Raw genomic sequence first — 21,121 nt, forward strand, 5'->3', positions numbered from 1 at the left:
AAAAGTCAAAATAATTTTTAAGTTTCAAACATCACATGTGAAGAATGCGAATCTCCCAAGATGCACTTGTCAAGGAGGGGGGGGTAGAAAGCCATTTTGTTATGTTTGCTATGTGGCTAGCGCCACATCTCCAGCGGTAGCATAACGATGGATAATTTCAGATTAAATATAGCTTTTAATTTGTTTCACACAATGAAGTCTGAAATATATAACATTTAATATTTGCATCATTTTAATACGGGCCAGGGAGGGACGCAGCTGTTATACTAAATTGTTTGTTTCGCTAACTAAACTAGCTAACGCGTTAGCTTACTTGAACGAAATCTAATTTTCAGTTGTTCGGTTCATCCAAAAGTTTCCCTGCGATTTATGGCTTTGGGCTAGGTATCTACTTTTGCTCAAGTGAGGGATCGGACTAAGTGGTGAATCGTAAATGATTTAAGAAACAGGGTCAGAGTTGTATAATCCAACTTTAGGCTCGTTTGAGAGGACGAGTAGAAGTGCCGCTGACAGGCTAACGTTAGCTAACAACTCTTCACAACAACGGCCCTCTGCATTAATCTAATAATGGCAGAAGACATACGACAGGACAAGAAAGCAAACTTCTCTGCTCTGACGGAGCACAACAACAACGGAGTGACGAAGATTTCTGGCCTGGCCTCCAACAAAACTGGCGCCTCCAAGAAATTAGTTATAAAAAATTTCAAAGGTAACGCGTGCTGAATAGCTAGTTAACGTTAGCTGGCTAGCTAACCGTGCTAACTAGCTAAACGTTATTTGGCCGTTTTACCTGACTATCAACTATCGGTTAGTAATTGGCTAACTAGTTAACTCTAGTTATGTAACGTGTAACTCCCCATAAGTGGCAGCGTAACTAAAGTTCATATTTGAAAGTTGTCCATGATGGCCAGCTGGGTAGCCTAGGAAGTTTCTAGACCAAGTTAGCTTGTGACATATTTGAAGCAATTGATAGCCATGGCATGTAAACAACAGAATATTCCGTTGCAACCAGACCCTGGAAATATTGCTCAACTCTGTTTACGTCATCTAGCTAACTTTACCAAGCTAATGACATTCTGGCAGAATAAATATATATTTTTTGCATACAATTTAGACATTTGTTGACTCTGTCCCTGCCAGATGTTTACATATGGTTGTCCTTCAGTCAACTGTTTTCCTTTAGTCAACTGTTTACAAACAATATTCTCCTTGTTTACAAATTAACTTTACATTTCTCCTCATTTAAATGAGGTAAACAGTTAGAGGCTTAAAAAAACGAATGGTTGTATTGATTGTCTGTCTAACCATTTTGCTGTGCCTTGGTGTGGCGTAACCGTTGTGTGTTCCCAGACAGGCCAAAGCTAGCGGACAACTACACTGAGGACACCTGGCTGAAGCTGAGGGATGCGGTAGGAGCCATCCAGAACAGCACCTCCATCAAGTACAACCTAGAGGAACTCTACCAGGTCAGGCCTAAAGCATCAAACATCATGCACACAGTGGCACTTTCAGGACATGGAACACATGGTTTGTGGAGAGCTACAGCCCTTATTTACCTTAATAAATCACAGGCCTAGTTCAAGTGTCCACCGGGCCTTGATGATATGCCTATATCCAAGTCCCAGTGTTTCCATGTGAATAATATGTACCGATATGGGCACTTTTATTGTCTGCATCTGTATGACACCATTACTCCAGCTGTCTTGTTATGTGACCTGCTGGTTGCCCTTTACTGTCTGTATCTGTGTACTATTACACCAGCTGTCTTGTAACGTGACCTGCTGGTTGCCCTTTACTGTCTGTATCTGTGTACTATTACACCAGCTGTCTTGTAACGTGACCTGCTGGTTGCCCTTTACTGTCTGTATCTGTGTACTATTACACCAGCTGTCTTGTAACGTGACCTGCTGGTTGCCCTTTACTGTCTGTATCTGTGTACCATTACTCCAGCTGTCTTGTCATGTGACCTGCTGGTTGCCCTTTACTGTCTGTATCTGTGTACCATTACTCCAGCTGTCTTGTCATGTGACCTGCTGGTTGCCCTTTACTGTCTGTATCTGTGTACTATTACACCAGCTGTCTTGTAACGTGACCTGCTGGTTGCCCTTTACTGTCTGTATCTGTGTACCATTACTCCAGCTGTCTTGTCATGTGACCTGCTGGTTGCCCTTTACTGTCTGTATCTGTGTACCATTACTCCAGCTGTCTTGTCATGTGACCTGCTGGTTGCCCTTTACTGTCTGTATCTGTGTAACATTACTCCAGCTGTCTTGACATGTGACCTGCTGGTTGTCCTTTACTGTCTGTATCTGTGTAACATTACTCCAGCTGTCTTGTCATGTGACCTGCTGGTTGCCCTTTACTGTCTGTATCTGTGTACTATTACACCAGCTGTCTTGTAACGTGATCTGCTGGTTGCCCTTTACTGTCTGTGTCTGTGTACCATTACACCAGCTGTCTTGACATGTGACCTGCTGGTTGTCCTTTACTGTCTGTATCTGTGTAACATTACTCCAGCTGTCTTGACATGTGACCTGCTGGTTGTCCTTTACTGTCTGTATCTGTGTAACATTACTCCAGCTGTCTTGACATGTGACCTGCTGGTTGTCCTTTACTGTCTGTATCTGTGTAACATTACTCCAGCTGTCTTGTCATGTGACCTGCTGGTCACCAGCCTGTTGACTTGGTTAACCCTGTCTTGTAACTTTTGCTATTATTAAGCCAGTAAACAGGGAGGATGACTTACAGAATTTAGAGGTGAACATACTAAGTATTCCTGTCTCCTCTGTTTCAGGCGGTGGAGAACCTGTGTTCCTATAAAGTCTCCCCCACACTGTACAAGCAGCTCCGTCAGGTCTGTGAGGACCATGTCCAGGCCCAGATACATCAGTTCAGAGAATATCCTTTACACTCTGTGTGTCTTTGCCATGTGAAAGTGTGCTCCTATATTTTTGTCTGTGTGGATGTTTCTAAAAGCCTGTTTGGTGGGTTTCTAGTTGACTTGATAGGAATGTCTGTCATTTATGATGCTGCATGACAGTGTCTCCTCTGAGGAGATAAACATGTTTTATAACAATCTCTAACATGTTTTAGAACCATCCCTAACACGTTTTAGAAGCATCCCTAACATGTTGTTTTAGAACCGTCTCTAACATGTTGTTTTAGAACCGTCTCTAACATGTTGTTTTAGAACCGTCTCTAACATGTTGTTTTAGAACCGTCTCTAACATGTTGTTTTAGAACCGTCTCTAACATGTTGTTTTAGAACCGTCTCTAACATGTTGTTTTAGAACCGTCTCTAACATGTTTTAGAACCGTCTCTAACATGTTTTAGAACCGTCTCTAACATGTTTTAGAACCGTCTCTAACATGTTTTAGAACCGTCTCTAACATGTTTTAGAAAAAAATAGTTGTTTTGTATTGCTGCACCTTGTGTTTCTTGGCTATTTACATTGTTTTGTTCACAAGCTACGTTGTTTTTCAATGTTTGATTTTGCTTCAACTGCCTGTGAAGACGTCAGCTACTAGTCAGACTAGTCTACTGTGTTATAAACTGTCTGGTTCCAGCCCTGAATGCTGATTGGCTGACAGCCGTGGTATATCAGACCATATACCACTGGTATTTCAAACCATTTATTTTTACTGCTCGAATTACGTTGGTAACCAGTTTATAATAGCAATAAGGCAGCTCGGTGGGGTTTGTGGTATTTGGCCAATATACCACGGTTAAGGGTTGTATCCGGGCACTCTGCAATGCGTTTTGCTTAAGAACAGCCCTTAGCCGTGGTATATTGGCCATATACCACCCCTCGGTCCTTATTGCATAAATATCTCACAGGCACACTGTCACGGAACACTCCAGCGGCTGGAATACCATCATTGCCACAATAACCTTGTCCTGGGTCTCCCTGATAACACTTGTTTATCTGGTTGGTTGTGACTGGGGCGGCTTAAAGGAACCTGGCAGCCTCCTGTTAGAGCTGTATGTCTTCTCAGCGGGCCGCTGTGTAGTAGTGTCTCTGTACCAGCTGTATGTCTTCTCAGCGGGCCGCTGTGTAGTAGTGTCTCTGTACCAGCTGTATGTCTTCTCAGCGGGCCGCTGTGTAGTAGTGTCTCTGTACCAGCTGTACGTCTTCTCAGCGGGCCGCTGTGTAGTAGTGTCTCTGTACCAGCTGTATGTCTTCTCAGCGGGCCGCTGTGTAGTAGTGTCTCTGTACCAGCTGTATGTCTTCTCAGCGAGCCGCTGAGAAGACGGAACTACGTTTGACATGTTGTTCATTCAGCAGACACTCTTATCCTCTTATCCAGAGATACTTACAGGAGCAATTCGGTTTACGGTGCTTTGCTTAATGGCACATCGACATATTTGTCTCCTAGTCTGCTCGGGGATTCGAACCAGCGACCTTTCGGTTACTGGCCCAACTCTCCTAACCGCTAGGCTACCTGCCGCCCAGGGGGCACTTTGGACCTCTTCAGCCAGCTAGCTGCACACAGCGACACGCTGCTTGGACTGATGGCACATGAACATCCCTGTAATGGGGATCTCTATAAACTACACAGTTTGTAGTCATCAGAAGGTTGTCATGTTTTCAACCTGGTGCGAGCCGAGGCCCCGTCCAAAGAGTGTTTGACTGTTGTTTGATTTGAATTGAGGCCCGTTCCTTAACCTTAGCGCCTCACAGAGTCCCTGGACAGCCTGTCTTTCCTGAAGAGGATGAACCGATGCTGGCAGGACCACTGCAGACAGACGGTTAGTCAGACAGCCTTTATCATCTCAACTTTGTCTTGATCATGTGACATTTAATCTGTCTAAAATGTATGTTGTAGATTAGTCTAATGTCAGTGTGTTGTGTAACCTGGTTTACTGCAGATCATGATCCGGAGTATCTTTCTGTTCCTGGATCGTACCTACGTTCTCCAGAACTCCCTGCTCCCCTCCATCTGGTAAGAGCCCCGTCCACGAGCCATTAGGAGACACAAACATTCATCCATTCATCTGGTAAGAGCCCCGTCCACGAGCCATTAGGAGACACAAACATTCATCCATTCATCTGGTAAGAGCCCCGTCCACTAGCCATTAGGAGACACAAACATTCATCCATTCATCTGGTAAGAGCCCCGTCCACGAGCCATTAGGAGACACAAACATTCATCCATTCATCTGGTAAGAGCCCCGCCCACTAGCCATTAGGAGACACAAACATTCATCCATTCTCAGTGGTAAACGGGTTTCCTGTTCTGAGATGGTGAACGTTTCTTTCTGTCCTCTGACAGACTGTGTCTGAAATGGAATCCTATTCACTTCGCAGTGCACTACCTTTGACGAGGTCCTCATTGGGCTAAAAGAGTTCACTATGTAGGAAATAGGGTGCCATCTGGGATGCAGACAGTTACTGTTCATCGTGAACGTCACCGTTACCGTTACCGTGACCGTCCACCGTGACTGTGTGTGTTCCACAGGGATACCGGGCTGGAACTCTTCCGGAACCACATCGTGAGCGACGGGGCTGTCCAGAAGCGCACGGTCGATGGAATCCTGGAACAGATCGAACGTGAACGCAACGGAGAGACCGTGGACCGCAGCCTTCTCCGCAGCCTACTGGGCATGCTCTCAGATCTTCAGGTGATTGGTCAATGCTTCATAAGGCTTGTCTTACCATTTGGCCAATGAACCAATCAAGTCAAGGCAGTCAGTTGCTAGTCATACGAGTGAATTTTCTTAGCAGTGTAAAATTATTGTTCCATAGGCAGATAGTATGTAGATTCTCTGATCTCCTGGTGTAATCTATTGTCTCTCTCCTCAGGTCTCTGATCTCCTGGTGTAATCTATTGTCTCTCTCCTCAGGTCTCTGATCTCCTGGTGTAATCTATTGTCTCTCCTCAGGTCTCTGATCTCCTGGTGTAATCTATTGTCTCTCTCCTCAGGTCTATGTAGATTCTCTGATCTCCTGGTGTAATCTATTGTCTCTCTCCTCAGGTGTATAAAGAGTCGTTTGAGGAGCGTTTTTTGATGGAGACTAACAGACTGTACGCTGCAGAGGGACAGAGGCTGATGCAGGAACGAGATGTGAGTGACAGCCGTCAATCAAATGCTTTAATTCCATATTATGACCACGCCCCTATATAGATAGCATACTTGGCTTTCTCCTAGTGACGGTCATAAGTGACGTGTATGTGTGTGTCCAGGTGCCGGAGTACCTGCATCATGTGGCTCGTCGGTTGGAAGAAGAGAATGATCGTGTCATCAGCTATCTTGACCAGAGCACTCAGTAAGACCCGCCTCTTCCTCCACACCCCTTAGACTGACAGGCCTGTGCTCCAATCAGAGTACACGAGATCATCTCACAGATTTGAACCACTTTACTTACTCTTTCACCCTCCCTTCCATCTCTTTATCATCTCTCTCTCTTTCACCCCCTCCTCCATCTGTCTATCATCTCTCTCTCCCTCTGTTTGTATTCAACAGGAAGCCACTTATCTCTAATGTAGAGAAGCAGCTGCTTGGAGAACACATGACGGCCATCTTACAGAAAGGTATCTATCGGCAGTATGTGATATTGACCCTCCTCCTCCAGGTCTCAGTATTCTGTTAGACGGTAACCGGGTGATATTGACCCCGTCCTCCAGGTCTCAGTATTCTGTTAGACGGTAACAGGGTGATATTGACCCCCTCCTCCAGGTCTCAGTATTCTGTTAGACGGTAACCGGGTGATATTGACCCTCCCCTCCAGGTCTCAGTATTCTGTTAGACGGTAACCGGGTGATATTGACCCTCTCCTGCAGATCTCAGTATTCTGTTAGACGGTAACCGGGTGATATTGACCCTCTCTTCCAGGTCTCAGTATTCTGTTAGACGGTAACCGGGTGATATTGACCCTCTCCTCCAGGTATCAGTATTCTGTTAGATGGTAACCGGGTGATATTGACCCTCTCCTCCAGGTCTCAGTATTCTGTTAGACGGTAACCGGGTGATGGAGCTGGCTCTGCTCTACCAGCTCTTCAGTAAGGTGAAGGGAGGACTCCCCACTCTGCTGCAGCACTGGAGAGACTACATCAAGGTACTGTCTGTCTTGATATTACTTCTCTCTGTCTTTATATTACTCTCACTCTGAAACACTTCTATTGACTCTAGTCTCACTGAGATGTCTCCTAACAGAGTTTTGGTGGTGAGATTGTGGGCACCCCAGAGAAGGATAAGGACATGGTTCAAGACCTGTTGGACTTCAAGGATAAGATGGACAACGTGGCCCAGGGCTGTTTCAACAGAAACGAGAGTTTCATCAACGCTATGAAGGAGGCCTTTGAAGCTTTCATCAACAACAGACCCAACAAACCTGCTGAACTCATCGGTGAGGACAAGACCGCTGTGTGTGTGTGCAAAGAGTCAGGGCAGGAGATATTTAAAGGCACCTGGAATCTTAAAATGGATGTTCCATTTGCTTAAAACACCAGTCAGAGGTCCCACGCCAGTTATGTTGATATGAGTGTTTCCTGTATGTTTTATCTAACTGGCGGTGTCCTGTCTCTGCACAGCGAAGTACGTGGACTGTAAATTGCGGGCGGGCAACAAGGAAGCTACCGAGGAGGAGATGGAGAGAATTCTAGACAAGATCATGATCATCTTCCGCTTCATCCACGGGAAGGATGTGTTCGAGGCCTTTTATAAGAAGGACCTGGCCAAACGCCTGCTGGTGGGGAAAAGTGCCTCCGTGGACGCTGAGAAGTCCATGCTGTCCAAACTCAAACACGGTAAGTTGTCCCAACTCAAACACTGTATGATAACAGGATACAATGCAGTGATCTCCAAAATTACAACTTTGTCACCATCACATGTTATGGTATCTGTGTTGAAGCAGGCTTTGTTTGTGGGTGGGGACTACAACTAACTTTTTGGTCTGGCAGCCACTCCAGTTTTACCAGACAAAATATTGTTAAGTTAGAACAACAACAAAAAACGAATGAGCTTTGTGACGTTTCAGAAGCTTTGTGACGTTTCAGAAGCTTTGTGACGTTTCAGAAGCTTTGTGACGTTTCAGAAGCTTTGTGACGTTTCAGAAGCTTTGTGACGTTTCAGAAGCTTTGTGATGTTTCAAAAACAAATGTATTACTAGTAAGAAGTGATGTGGTATAGGGCTAATCATTTTAACTAACTTTTTTAACCAAAATATCACAGATGAGACATGTTAAGCTGCCCCTTTAAGGGCGGCAGGTTACCGTGGCAACGATGGTACTCCAGCCGCTGGAGTGGTCAGTGACGGTGTGCCTGTGAGATATTAGAGTAGATGGTCTGACTAGTAGCTGACGTCTTCACTGGTAGTTGAAGCAAAGTCAAACATTGAAAAACAACGTAGCTTGTGAACAAACCAATGTAAATAGCCAAGAAACACAAGGTGCAGCAATACAAATCAACACAAGGTGCAGCAATACAAATCAACACAAGGTGCAGCAATACAAATCAACACAAGGTGCAGCAATACAAATCAACACAAGGTGCAGCAATACAAATCAACACAAGGTGCAGCAATACAAATCAACACAAGGTGCAGCAATACAAATCAACACAAGTTTTCACTTCAGTGGACTTTCCAGAAAATTAGACTTCTATGCCTGTGCATATTGAGCACTTTCAATCCCAGTGTTCACAGCTCCCAAGCCAGGCGTTTTTGCAGCGCCTCACGGGATATATATTTTAGTGGATACCTAGTTCTTTGCGATTACCTACCATCTATGAAACAAAATGACCAAACAGTTACTGCAGCATTTATTTAGTTATAAATGTTTTCCTGCTTGACTTCCTGACGACATGTTTATTTGTAAATGTGAGTGAAATCCTCGCGCTCTGTTGCCCTGACCACCCGCCAACATGGCTGGTGAAGTAGACATCTTTACCCACCAACATGGCTGGTGAAGTGGACATCTTTACCCGCCAACATGGCTGGTGACGTAGACATCTTTACCCACCAACATGGCTGGTGGAATAGACATCTTTACCCACCAACGTGGCTGGTGGAATAGACATCTCACCCGCCAACGTGGCTGGTGGAATAGACATCTCACCCGCCAACGTGGCTGGTGGAGTAGACATCTCACCTGCCAACATGGCTGGTGGAATAGACATCTCACCTGCCAACGTGGCTGGTGGAATAGACATCTCACCCGCCAACATGGCTGGTGGAATAGACATCTCACCCGCCAACATGGCTGGTGGAATAGACATCTCACCCGCCAACATGGCTGGTGGAATAGACATCTCACCTGCCAACATGGCTGGTGGAATAGACATCTCACCTGCCAACATGGCTGGTGGAATAGACATCTCATCCACCAACGTGGCTGGTGGAATAGACATCTTACCCGCCAACATGGCTGGTGAAATAGACGTCTTTACCCGCCAACATGGCTGGTGAAATAGACGTCTTTACCCGCCAACATGGCTGGTGAAATAGACGTCTTTACCCGCCAACATGGCTGGTGAAATAGACGTCTTTACCCGCCAACATGGCTGGTGAAATAGACGTCTTTACCCGCCAACATGGCTGGTGAAATAGACGTCTTTACCCGCCAACATGGCTGGTGAAATAGACGTCTTTACCCGCCAACATGGCTGGTGAAATAGACGTCTTTACCCGCCAACATGGCTGGTGAAATAGACGTCTTTACCCGCCAACATGGCTGGTGAAATAGACGTCTTTACCCGCCAACATGGCTGGTGAAATAGACGTCTTTACCCGCCAACATGGCTGGTGAAATAGACGTCTTTACCCGCCAACATGGCTGGTGAAATAGACGTCTTTACCCGCCAACATGGCTGGTGAAATAGACGTCTTTACCCGCCAACATGGCTGGTGAAATAGACGTCTTTACCCGCCAACATGGCTGGTGAAATAGACGTCTTTACCCGCCAACATGGCTGGTGAAATAGACGTCTTTACCCGCCAACATGGCTGGTGAAATAGACGTCTTTACCCGCCAACATGGCTGGTGAAATAGACGTCTTTACCCGCCAACATGGCTGGTGAAATAGACGTCTTTACCCGCCAACATGGCTGGTGAAATAGACGTCTTTACCCGCCAACATGGCTGGTGAAATAGACGTCTTTACCCGCCAACATGGCTGGTGAAATAGACGTCTTTACCCGCCAACATGGCTGGTGAAATAGACGTCTTTACCCGCCAACATGGCTGGTGAAATAGACGTCTTTACCCGCCAACATGGCTGGTGAAATAGACGTCTTTACCCGCCAACATGGCTGGTGAAATAGACGTCTTTACCCGCCAACATGGCTGGTGAAATAGACGTCTTTACCCGCCAACATGGCTGGTGACTTAGACGTCTTTACCCGCCAACATGGCTGGTGACTTAGACGTCTTTACCCGCCAATGTCAAAATCTACCCGCATTTGGCGTTTTTATTTAATTTTAGGCCCTGTGTTCGTGGGATAATGTCAAATGTCCTCCGGCAGATGCTGATTGTTGCCTCAGCAGTGAGGTTAGCCCATCGGTGGTTTGTCACTACCTCTGGTGTGTGACTGTAGAAACACCACCAGTCACCAGGTCATGCAATGTATTTAAGCACTAAGGCCCGTAGGAGGTGTGGTATGTGGCCAATACACCACAGCTAAGGGCTGTTCTTAAGCACGACGCAACCAGGAGTGCCTGGATCCAGCCCTTAGCTGTGGTATATTGGCCACATACCACAAAACCCTGAGAGGCCTTATTGCTATTATAATCTGGTTACCAACTTAATTAGAGCAGTAAAAATACATGTTTTCTCATACCCGTGGTATACGATATGATATACCCTGGCTGTCAGCCAATCGGCATTCACGGCTCGAACCACCCTGCTTATAATACTCTATAAAAACTTGTTAACAGGAAGTGAGTGTGATGATTTGTGACTTCCTGTCCCTGCAGAGTGTGGAGCGGCCTTCACCAGTAAGCTGGAGGGGATGTTTAAGGACATGGAGCTCTCCAAAGACGTTATGATCCAGTTCAAACAGGTTAACACACAGACTCATATCACTACTTACTGTAATATACATTTACCACCAGGGAATCATAGATGCCACCTGACTTGAGACTATGTTGTCGTCACTCCTCCGTGACGCTCGTCCCTCAACCATTCTGTCTTGTAGGACGTGGAACTCGTATTTCAATATTTAGTGTCCGTTGTTTTAAAATCAAAACATACTGTACTTCCTAATTGTTTTATTTCACTGCACTCTCGTATGACTCCATTATTGCAGATGTTACAGGGATTCATCAGTTTGCAATTGTGAGAAGGAAGTAAACGGGTAGCTGTCTCCTGTACAAGTTGTGTGCCAGGACGTTGGTCGCTAGTGCCGTGACTTTCAGCTGTGGAGCTGTTGTAGCTAGCTAGCTTACTGACATGGCTACAGTTGAAGTCGGAAGTTTACATACACTGAGGTTGGAGTCATTAACTCGTTTTTCAACCACTCCACAAATTTCTTGCTAACAAACTATAGTTTTGGCAAGTTGGTTATGACATCTACTTTGTGCATCACACAAGTAATTTTTCCAACAATTGTTTACAGACAGATTATTCGACTTATAATTAACTGTATCACAATTCCAGTGGGTCAGAAGTTTACATACACTAAGTTGACTGTGCCTTTAAACAGCTTGGAAAATTCCAGAAAATTATGTCATGGCTTTAGAAGCTTCTGATAGGCTAATTGACATCATTTGAGTCAGTTGGAGGTGTACCTGTGGATGTATTTCAAGGCCTACCTTCAAACTCAGTGCCTCTTTGCTTGACATCATGGGAAAATCAAAAGAAATCAGCCAAGACCTCAGAAAAAAAATTGTAGACCTCCACAAGTCTGGTTCATCCTTGGTAGCAATTTCCAAATGCTTGAAGGTACCACGTTCATCTGTACAAACAATGGTACGCAAGTATAAACACCATGGGACCACGCAGCCGTCATATCGCTCAGGAAGGAGCTCTCCTAGAGGTGAACGTACTTTGGTGCGAAAAGTGCAAATCAATCCCAGAACAGCAGCAAAGGACCTTGTGAAGATGCTGGAGGAAACGGGTACAAAGTATCTATATCCACAGTAAAACGAGTCCTATATTGACAACCTGAAAGGCCGCTGAGCAAGGAAGAAGCCTCTGCTCAAAAAAACGCCATAAAAAAGCCAGACTACGTTTTGCATCTGCACATGGGGACAAAGATCGTACTTTTTGGAGAAATGTCCTCTGGTTTGATGAAACAAAAATAGAACTGTTTGGCCATAATGACCATTGTTATGTTTGGAGGAAAATGGGTGAGGCTTGCAAGCCGAAGAACAACATCCCAACCGTGAAGCACGGGGGTGGCAGCATCATGTTGTGGGGGTGCTTTGCTGCAGGAGGGACTGGTGCACTTCACAAAATAGATGGCATCATGAGGAGGGAAAATTATGTGGATATATTGAAGCAACATCTCCAGACATCAGTCAGGAAGTTAAAGCATGGTCGCAAATGGGTCTTCCAAATGGATAATGACACAAAGCATACTTCCAAAGTTGTGGCAAAATGGCTTAAGGACAACAAAGTCAAGGTATTGGAAGGGCCATCACAAAGCCCTGACCTCAATCCCATAGAACATTTGTGGGCAGAACTGAAAAAGCATGTGTGAGCAAGGAGGCCTACAAACCTGACTCAATTACGCCAGCTTTGTCAGGTGGAATGGGCCAAAATTCACCCAACTTATTGTGGGAAGCTTGTGGAAGGCTACCCAAAACGTTTGACCCAAGTTAAATAACTTAAAAGGCAATGCTACCAAATACTAATTGAGCGTATGTAAACTTCTGACCCACTGGGAATGTGATGAAAGAAATAAAAGCTGAAATAAATCACTACTATTATTCTGACATTTCACATTCTTAAAATAAAGTGGTGATCCTAACTGACCTAAGACAGGGAATTTTTACTAGGATTATATGTCAGTAATTGTGAAACTGAATTTAAATGTATTTGGCTAAGGTGTCGTGTAAACTTCCGACTTCAAGTGTGTGTGTCAGCTGTACAACTGAAATGTGTCTTCTACATTTAACCCTACCCCTCTGAATCAGAGAGGTGCTGGGGGGGGCTGCCTTAATTGACATCAACGTCAATTGGCATATTGTTAGTTTAGATTAATTAACTCCTTGCACAAAGGCGGAGGTAGCGGTCCTGCTGCTGGGTTGTTGCCCTCCTACGGCCTCCTCCACGTCTCCTGATGTACTGGCCTGTCTCCTGGTAGCGCCTCCATGCTCTGGACACTACGCTGACAGACACAGCAAACCTTCTTGCCACAGCTCGCATTGATGTGCCATCCTGGATGAGCTGCACTACCTGAGCCACTTGTGTGGGTTGTAGACTCCGTCTCATGTTACCACTAGTGAGAGCACCGCCAGCATTCAAAAGTGACCAAAACATAAGCCAGGAAGCATAGGAACTGAGAAGTGGTCTGTGGTCACCACCTGCAGAATCACTCCTTTATTGGGGGTGTCTTGCTAATTGCCTATAATTTCCACCTTTTGTCTATTCCATTTACACCACAGCATGTGAAATTTATTGTCAATCAGTGTTGCTTCCTAAGTGGACAGTTTGATTTCACAGAAGTGTGATTGACTTGGAGTTACATTGTGTTGTTTAAGTGTTCCCTTTATTTTTTTGAGCAGTGTAGTATTGAACATGGTTGTCTCCCCCAGTACATGAATGTATTGAGTCTGGTTGTCTGTCTCCCCCAGTACATGAATGTATTGAGTCTGGTTGTCTGTCTCCCCCAGTACATGAATGTATTGAGTCTGGTTGTCTGTCTCCCCCAGTACATGAATGTATTGAGTCTGGTTGTCTGTCTCCCCCAGTACATGAATGTATTGAGTCTGGTTGTCTGTCTCCCCCAGTACATGAATGTATTGAGTCTGGTTGTCTGTCTCCCCCAGTACATGAATGTATTGAGTCTGGTTGTCTGTCTCCCCCAGTACATGAATGTATTGAGTCTGGTTGTCTGTCTCCCCCAGTACATGAATGTATTGAGTCTGGTTGTCTGTCTCCCCCAGTACATGAATGTATTGAGTCTGGTTGTCTGTCTCCCCCAGTACATGAATGTATTGAGTCTGGTTGTCTGTCTCCCCCAGTACATGAATGTATTGAGTCTGGTTGTCTGTCTCCCCCAGTACATGAATGTATTGAGTCTGGTTGTCTGTCTCCCCCAGTACATGAATGTATTGAGTCTGGTTGTCTGTCTCCCCCAGTACATGAATGTATTGAGTCTGGTTGTCTGTCTCCCCCAGTACATGAATGTATTGAGTCAGGTTGTCTGTCTCCCCCAGTACATGAATGTATTGAGTCAGGTTGTATGTCTCCTCCAGTACACCCAGAACCAGAGTGAGCCCAGCCAGCTGGAGCTGACGGTCAACATCCTCACCATGGGCTACTGGCCCTCCTACACTCCTATGGAGGTCCACCTGCCCCCTGAGGTATGTCTGTCTGTCTGTGGTTGGGTGGTGTGTATGCTAGCAATAAGTACTGTAGAAGGTATGAATCTAATCTGAGTGTTGGTTAGGTTTTATGAAGCCTATATAAAGTATCTCTCTCCTCCTCGCTCTTCCCCTCCTCGCTCTTCCCCTCCTCCTCGCTCTTCCCAGATGGTGAAGCTCCAGGAGGTATTCAAGCTGTTCTATCTGGGGAAACACAGTGGCAGGAAGCTCCAGTGGCAGCCCACCCTGGGCCACGCTGTTCTAAAGACTGAGTTTAAAGAGGTGAGACTGAAAGGTTTCCCTACAACAGTGCTTCTCTGGTCCTCAAATAGCCACCAGGTTAAACATGCTGGGATACAATAGAAATGGTAGGTGACGACCAGAGCAACACTGTCTGAGAAGATGGACAGCTTTCTTTGTTTGAAATGTCAAATTTCTAATGCGTCTTTTACCAAGGAGCTGCAGGTGTCTCTGTTCCAGACGTGTCTCTGTGTGTCTGTCTACAGGGTAAGAAGGAGCTGCAGGTGTCTGTTCCAGACGTGTCTCTGTGTGTCTGTCTACAGGGTAAGAAGGAGCTGCAGGTGTCTGTTCCAGACGTGTCTCTGTGTGTCTGTCTACAGGGTAAGAAGGAGCTGCAGGTGTCTGTTCCAGACGTGTCTCTGTGTGTCTGTCTACAGGGTAAGAAGGAGCTGCAGGTGTCTGTTCCAGACGTGTCTCTAACTGTGTGTCTGTCTACAGGGTAAGAAGGAGCTGCAGGTGTCTGTTCCAGACGTGTCTCTAACTGTGTGTGTCTACAGGGTAAGAAGGAGCTGCAGGTGTCTGTACCAGACGTGTCTCTGTGTGTCTGTCTACAGGGTAAGAAGGAGCTGCAGGTCTCTCTGTTCCAGACGTGTCTCTGTGTGTCTGTCTACAGGGTAAGAAGGAGCTGCAGGTCTCTCTGTTCCAGACGTTGGTGCTTCTGATGTTCAACGAGGGGGAGGAGTTCAGCGTGGAGGAGATCAAATCAGCCACTGGCATAGGTACAGCTTCTCCCTCTGTCTGTCTGTCTTCATAGGTACAGCTTCTGTCTGTCTTCATAGGTACAGCTTCTGTCTGTCTTCATAGGTACAGCTTCTGTCTGTCTTCATAGGTACAGCTTCTCCCTCTGTCTGTCTGTCTTCATAGGTACAAAGGTCTACATTAATTTTCTCTGGTACTTTCCTTAGATTAAACTAACGACTCTCCTTATTTATCTCTAGTTTAGATTAGGATCCCCTTCAACCGATGCCAATGGAGACAGCTAGTGTTACTGGGCTCCGACACATAAGGAAAAACATTGTCATGTAGTCTCGCTTGTCATTGTAACCAGAGGGCTAATATTAATACTATGCTTGCCAGTCTCTCTTGGCTAAGAGTTGAGGAAAGACTGACTGCGTCACTTCTTGTTTTTATAAAACCACATTGTGTTGGAAATTCCAAATGGTTTGCTTAGTCAACTTCCACCAGACATGACACCAGGGGTCTTTTCAGAGTCCCCGGGTCCAGAACAAATGAAATGAACAGTATTATGCAGAGCCATGACTGCATGGAACTCGAACATCTTATATAGCGCAAGTGGACAGCAAACCAACGAATAAAGCAACATTACAGCACCACGCCTCTCCCCATGTGACCTACTTGTTGTGTGTATGTATCTATCAGTTCCACATACATGACAGTACACACAAACACATACACGCTACAAGAAATACGCTTTTTGTGGTTATGAAAAATTTCTGGCCTCTTATTTCTGATCATGAAACATGGAACCAACACTTGTCGCGTTTTATATTTTTGTCCAGTATAGGAAAAAAGTTGAGGACTTAGAGAGCGGCCCTGCGGTACACCACACTTTACATGTTTGACATTAGAGAAGGTTCTGTTTGATTGCCATATCGTATATATTTCTCAACCGGTTAGGGTCAATAATACCAAAGGCTGCACTGAATTCTAACAGTACAGCTCCTGCAATCTTATCCCTTTCAACCAGTCATCAGTGATTTGTGTCAGTGCCGTACATGTTGAGTGCCCTTCTAATCACCTCGATCTCTCTTCTACATTCATCTCATTGCGTATTTGGGGTAATTAACATTTTGGCTCATTCATGAAACGCATGTAATTTCCCCAATTTAAACTTGATGAAATGAAGTAGTGTAAGCGTGATCTGTGTCCCCTTTCCGTCCCCAGAGGAGGGTGAGTTGAGGCGTACCCTGCAGTCTCTGGCCTGTGGGAAGGCGCGCGTCCTCAATAAGACTCCCCGGGGGAAGGACATCGAAGACGGAGACCGCTTCAACTTCAACAACGACTTCAGACACAAACTGTTCCGCATCAAGATCAACCAGATTCAGATGAAGGAAACGGTAGGGTTAACACCTCTCTGTCTCTGTGAAGGAAACGGTAGGGTTAACACCTCTCTGTCTCTGTGAAGGAAACGGTAGGGTTAACACCTCTCTCTGTCTCTGTGAAGGAAACGGTAGGGTTAACACCTCTGTCTCTGTGAAGGAAACGGTAGGGTTAACACACCTCTCTGTCTCTGTGAAGGAAACGGTAGGGTTAACACACCTCTCTGTCTCTGTGAAGGAAACGGTACGTTGTCAAGTCTGTGCCTGCCTGTTGAACAGAAAGGAGTGCTGACTCCTCTAATCATTGTGTCTGTTATATCAGACTAATTCATCCATATAATGGTGCTTTCCACTGAGGGTTGACGCCTCAAGTTCCCGTCATTTAAATCTTATTGCCTAAACGTTGAGTCCCTCCCTTGCCCATCATTGGAGGAAGTGTGGCCATCATGCATTCACAGTCAACTCTGGAGTTGGAGTCAATTCATTCAGGAAGTGAAACGTTCACAGAAAATAAACAGTGAATTACAATTCTGTGTGTTGTTTCTGTGTGTGTGTGTGTGTTGTTTCTGTGTGTCCAGGTTGAGGAGCAGGTGAGCACCACTGAGCGTGTGTTTCAGGACAGACAGTACCAGATCGACGCGGCCGTTGTCCGCATCATGAAGATGAGGAAGACCCTGGGCCACAACCTGTTGGTGTCAGAACTCTACAACCAGCTCAAGTTCCCTGTCAAGGTACTCTTTCATTTTCACTCTCATTTCTTTTCTTTCGCTTTTGTTCTTTTTTCCTGCCCTGAAATATAGTCACATGTGAAACAGGCATTCACATCACGTGAACTGTACACCCTCAGCTTTAAGCTGCATACCCTTCAGAGTGTCATTCCTCTGTGTGTTCTCTCTCCTCGGTGTCACTCCTCTCTGTGTGTTCTCTCTCCTCGGTGTCACTCCTCTCTGTGTGTTCTCTCTCCTCGGGGTCACTCCTCTCTGTGTGTTCTCTCTCCTCGGTGTCACTCCTCTCTGTGTGTTCTCTCTCCTCGGGGTCACTCCTCTCTGTGTGTTCTCTCTCCTCGGTGTCACTCCTCTCTGTGTGTTCTCTCTCCTCGGGGTCACTCCTCTCTGTGTGTTCTCTCTCCTCGGGGTCACTCCTCTCTGTGTGTTCTCTCTCCTCGGGGTCACTCCTCTCTGTGTGTTCTCTCTCCTCGGGGTCACTCCTCTCTGTGTGTTCTCTCTCCTCGGGGTCACTCCTCTCTGTGTGTTCTCTCTCCTCGGGGTCACTCCTCTCTGTGTGTTCTCTCTCCTCGGGGTCACTCCTCTCTGTGTGTTCTCTCTCCTCGGTGTCACTCCTCTCTGTGTGTTCTCTCTCCTCGGGGTCACTCCTCTCTGTGTGTTCTCTCTCCTCGGGGTCACTCCTCTCTGTGTGTTCTCTCTCCTCGGGGTCACTCCTCTCTGTGTGTTCTCTCTCCTCGGGGTCACTCCTCTCTGTGTGTTCTCTCTCCTCGGGGTCACTCCTCTCTGTGTGTTCTCTCTCCTCGGGGTCACTCCTCTCTGTGTGTTCTCTCTCCTCGGGGTCACTCCTCTCTGTGTGTTCTCTCTCCTCGGGGTCACTCCTCTCTGTGTGTTCTCTCTCCTCGGGGTCACTCCTCTCTGTGTGTTCTCTCTCCTCGGGGTCACTCCTCTCTGTGTGTTCTCTCTCCTCGGGGTCACTCCTCTCTGTGTGTTCTCTCTCCTCGGGGTCACTCCTCTCTGTGTGTTCTCTCTCCTCGGGGTCACTCCTCTCTGTGTGTTCTCTCTCCTCGGGGTCACTCCTCTCTGTGTGTTCTCTCTCCTCGGGGTCACTCCTCTCTGTGTGTTCTCTCTCCTCGGGGTCACTCCTCTCTGTGTGTTCTCTCTCCTCGGGGTCACTCCTCTCTGTGTGTTCTCTCTCCTCGGGGTCACTCCTCTCTGTGTGTTCTCTCTCCTCGGGGTCACTCCTCTCTGTGTGTTCTCTCTCCTCGGGGTCACTCCTCTCTGTGTGTTCTCTCTCCTCGGGGTCACTCCTCTCTGTGTGTTCTCTCTCCTCGGGGTCACTCCTCTCTGTGTGTTCTCTCTCCTCGGGGTCACTCCTCTCTGTGTGTTCTCTCTCCTCGGGGTCACTCCTCTCTGTGTGTTCTCTCTCCTCGGGGTCACTCCTCTCTGTGTGTTCTCTCTCCTCGGGGTCACTCCTCTCTGTGTGTTCTCTCTCCTCGGGGTCACTCCTCTCTGTGTGTTCTCTCTCCTCGGGGTCACTCCTCTCTGTGTGTTCTCTCTCCTCGGGGTCACTCCTCTCTGTGTGTTCTCTCTCCTCGGGGTCACTCCTCTCTGTGTGTTCTCTCTCCTCGGGGTCACTCCTCTCTGTGTGTTCTCTCTCCTCAGCCTGGAGACCTGAAGAAGCGGATTGAGTCGCTGATCGACAGAGACTACATGGAGAGAGACAAGGAGAGTCCCAACCAGTACCACTATGTGGCCTGAGGGGGGCGCCACCTCCATCCTCACCACCCCTCCGGTGCCCTGCCAGTGGGCTCAGATAGTCAGCATCAGCTGGCCCTGATATAGCCCCACCTCTCCTTGAACTGCCCCACCCCACCCCCTCACCGCCCCTCCCCTGTGCTTCTGGGGCCCAGCTCTGAGAGGGCCAGTCTGGAGGCTAGAGCCCAACCTGGTCCAACACCAGCCCAGCCAACACCACCCTCGGGGGGGGGGGGGGGACTCAGAGCAGGGCAGGCTGGGTCCTGGGGCTGGAGGAGTCTGTCTGGTGGGTGGAAGGCCGGCCGGCACAAATCATCCGCTGACGACGCTAACAACGAGAACCACGTAGCACTTTCTCAAATGTGTTGTTTTGGGAAGGGGGGGGGGGGGGGGCTGGCTGTGATCCATCCACATCTATCTTTATCAGTCTCAGTTCCACTGTAGTTTTGTTTTGGGGGGGGGGGGGGGGGGGGCTGGCTGTGATCCATCCACATCTATCTTTATCAGTCTCAGTTCCACTGTAGTTTAGTTTTGGGGGGGGGGGGGGGCTGGCTGTGATCCATCCACATCTATCTTTATCAGTCTCAGTTCCACTGTAGTTTAGTTTTGGGGGGGGGGGGGGCTGGCTGTGATCCATCCACATCTATCTTTTTCAGTCTCAGTTCATCTGTAGTTTAGCTCCTGGGGATTATTCAGTTTTTTTTCTGTGAGGTAACATAACTTCCCGGCCTGGGATAACACTGTGACAGTGTTGTCAGACAGGGTACAGGAACAGGTTGGGGGGGTCACATGGATACCGAGACAAGGAGTGACAAGGGGAGGGATGATTTTGGGTCGGTGAACACTCTCCTGTATTTTGACCAACACTTTCCACGCTCTGAATTTTGTAGACCAGATTGTATTCTTTGTAAGAGAGAGAAAGGAAACATGAATAAATTGATATTTAATGAAGAGTTAATTCATGGTGTGAACATCAAATGGATTGAGTATTTGTGTATAACATAGTGGTGTGACTGAGTACTTGTGTATAACATAGTGGTGTGGCTGAGTAGTTGGTTGACCTTGTGAGAAATAATCCTCAACTGAATCGCAAGTGTTCTCCGTTCATCCTTTCAACTGTGTTCACCAACATGATGTTTCTGTGTGTGTATGGAGGGAGCTACAGGCTGACAGGACATGGCTCCGGGCCAGGCTGACAGGACATGGCTCCGGGCCAGGCTGACAGGGCATGGCTCCGGGCCAGGCTGACAGGGCATGGCTCCGGGCCAGGCTGACAGGGCATGGCTCCGGGCCAGGCTGACAGGGCATGGCTCCGGGCCAGGCTGACAGGGCATGGCTCCGGGCCAGGCTGACAGGGCATGGCTCCGGGCCAGGCTGACAGGGCATGGCTCCGGGCCAGGCTGACAGGGCATGGCTCCGGGCCAGGCTGACAGGGCATGGCTCCGGGCCAGGCTGACAGGGCATGGCTCCGGGCCAGGCTGACAGGGCATGGCTCCGGGCCAGGCTGACAGGGCATGGCTCCGGGCCAGGCTGACAGGGCATGGCTCCGGGCCAGGCTGACAGGGCATGGCTCCGGGCCAGGCTGACAGGGCATGGCTCCGGGCCAGGCTGACAGGGCATGGCTCCGGGCCAGGCTGACAGGCTGATGTGATTTCTGTCTGTGAAGTGGAGTCATTCCTCAAACAAATTATAATTGCTTTAGTAGGAGGATCGTGAGTGACCTGTGATGTCAGAGATTCTGGTCCCAGCTTGTCTCCTTTTGGCATGCTGTTGTGGAATAACCTCTCCTCACCCCTGGGTTTGTCTAAAGTG

At 47.4% G+C, this 21,121-nt stretch overlaps 1 protein-coding gene across 3 annotated transcripts; it reads left to right on the top strand.

The window, feature by feature from the left end:
• Window positions 1-61: 61 nt before the first annotated feature.
• LOC129845954 (cullin-4A-like) lies at window positions 62-19,702 on the top strand. 3 transcript variants are annotated; one of them, XM_055913938.1, is made up of 19 exons: window positions 68-709; window positions 1,351-1,466; window positions 2,795-2,898; window positions 4,681-4,750; window positions 4,871-4,944; window positions 5,461-5,623; window positions 5,978-6,067; window positions 6,187-6,269; window positions 6,467-6,534; window positions 6,940-7,058; window positions 7,157-7,349; window positions 7,534-7,749; window positions 10,915-11,000; window positions 14,362-14,469; window positions 14,638-14,751; window positions 15,383-15,488; window positions 16,675-16,847; window positions 17,408-17,560; window positions 19,217-19,702. In XM_055913938.1, exons 1-19 carry the CDS (start codon window positions 568-570, stop codon window positions 19,310-19,312), a joined length of 2,274 nt encoding a protein of 757 aa, XP_055769913.1. In that variant the 5' UTR covers window positions 68-567; the 3' UTR covers window positions 19,313-19,702. The 3 variants fall into 3 exon arrangements, with proteins under 3 accessions (XP_055769915.1, XP_055769914.1, XP_055769913.1); XM_055913939.1 differs by lacking the exons at window positions 15,383-15,488; window positions 16,675-16,847; window positions 17,408-17,560; window positions 19,217-19,702 and adding an exon at window positions 14,976-15,296 and having other exon boundaries at window positions 64-709; XM_055913940.1 differs by lacking the exons at window positions 6,940-7,058; window positions 7,157-7,349; window positions 7,534-7,749; ... (5 more) ...; window positions 17,408-17,560; window positions 19,217-19,702 and adding an exon at window positions 6,576-6,667 and having other exon boundaries at window positions 62-709.
• The last annotated feature ends 1,419 nt before the right edge of the window (window positions 19,703-21,121 follow it).

The sequence above is a fragment of the Salvelinus fontinalis genome, unplaced genomic scaffold (genome assembly GCF_029448725.1).
Source record: "Salvelinus fontinalis isolate EN_2023a unplaced genomic scaffold, ASM2944872v1 scaffold_0411, whole genome shotgun sequence".
Classification (NCBI taxonomy): domain Eukaryota; kingdom Metazoa; phylum Chordata; class Actinopteri; order Salmoniformes; family Salmonidae; genus Salvelinus; species Salvelinus fontinalis.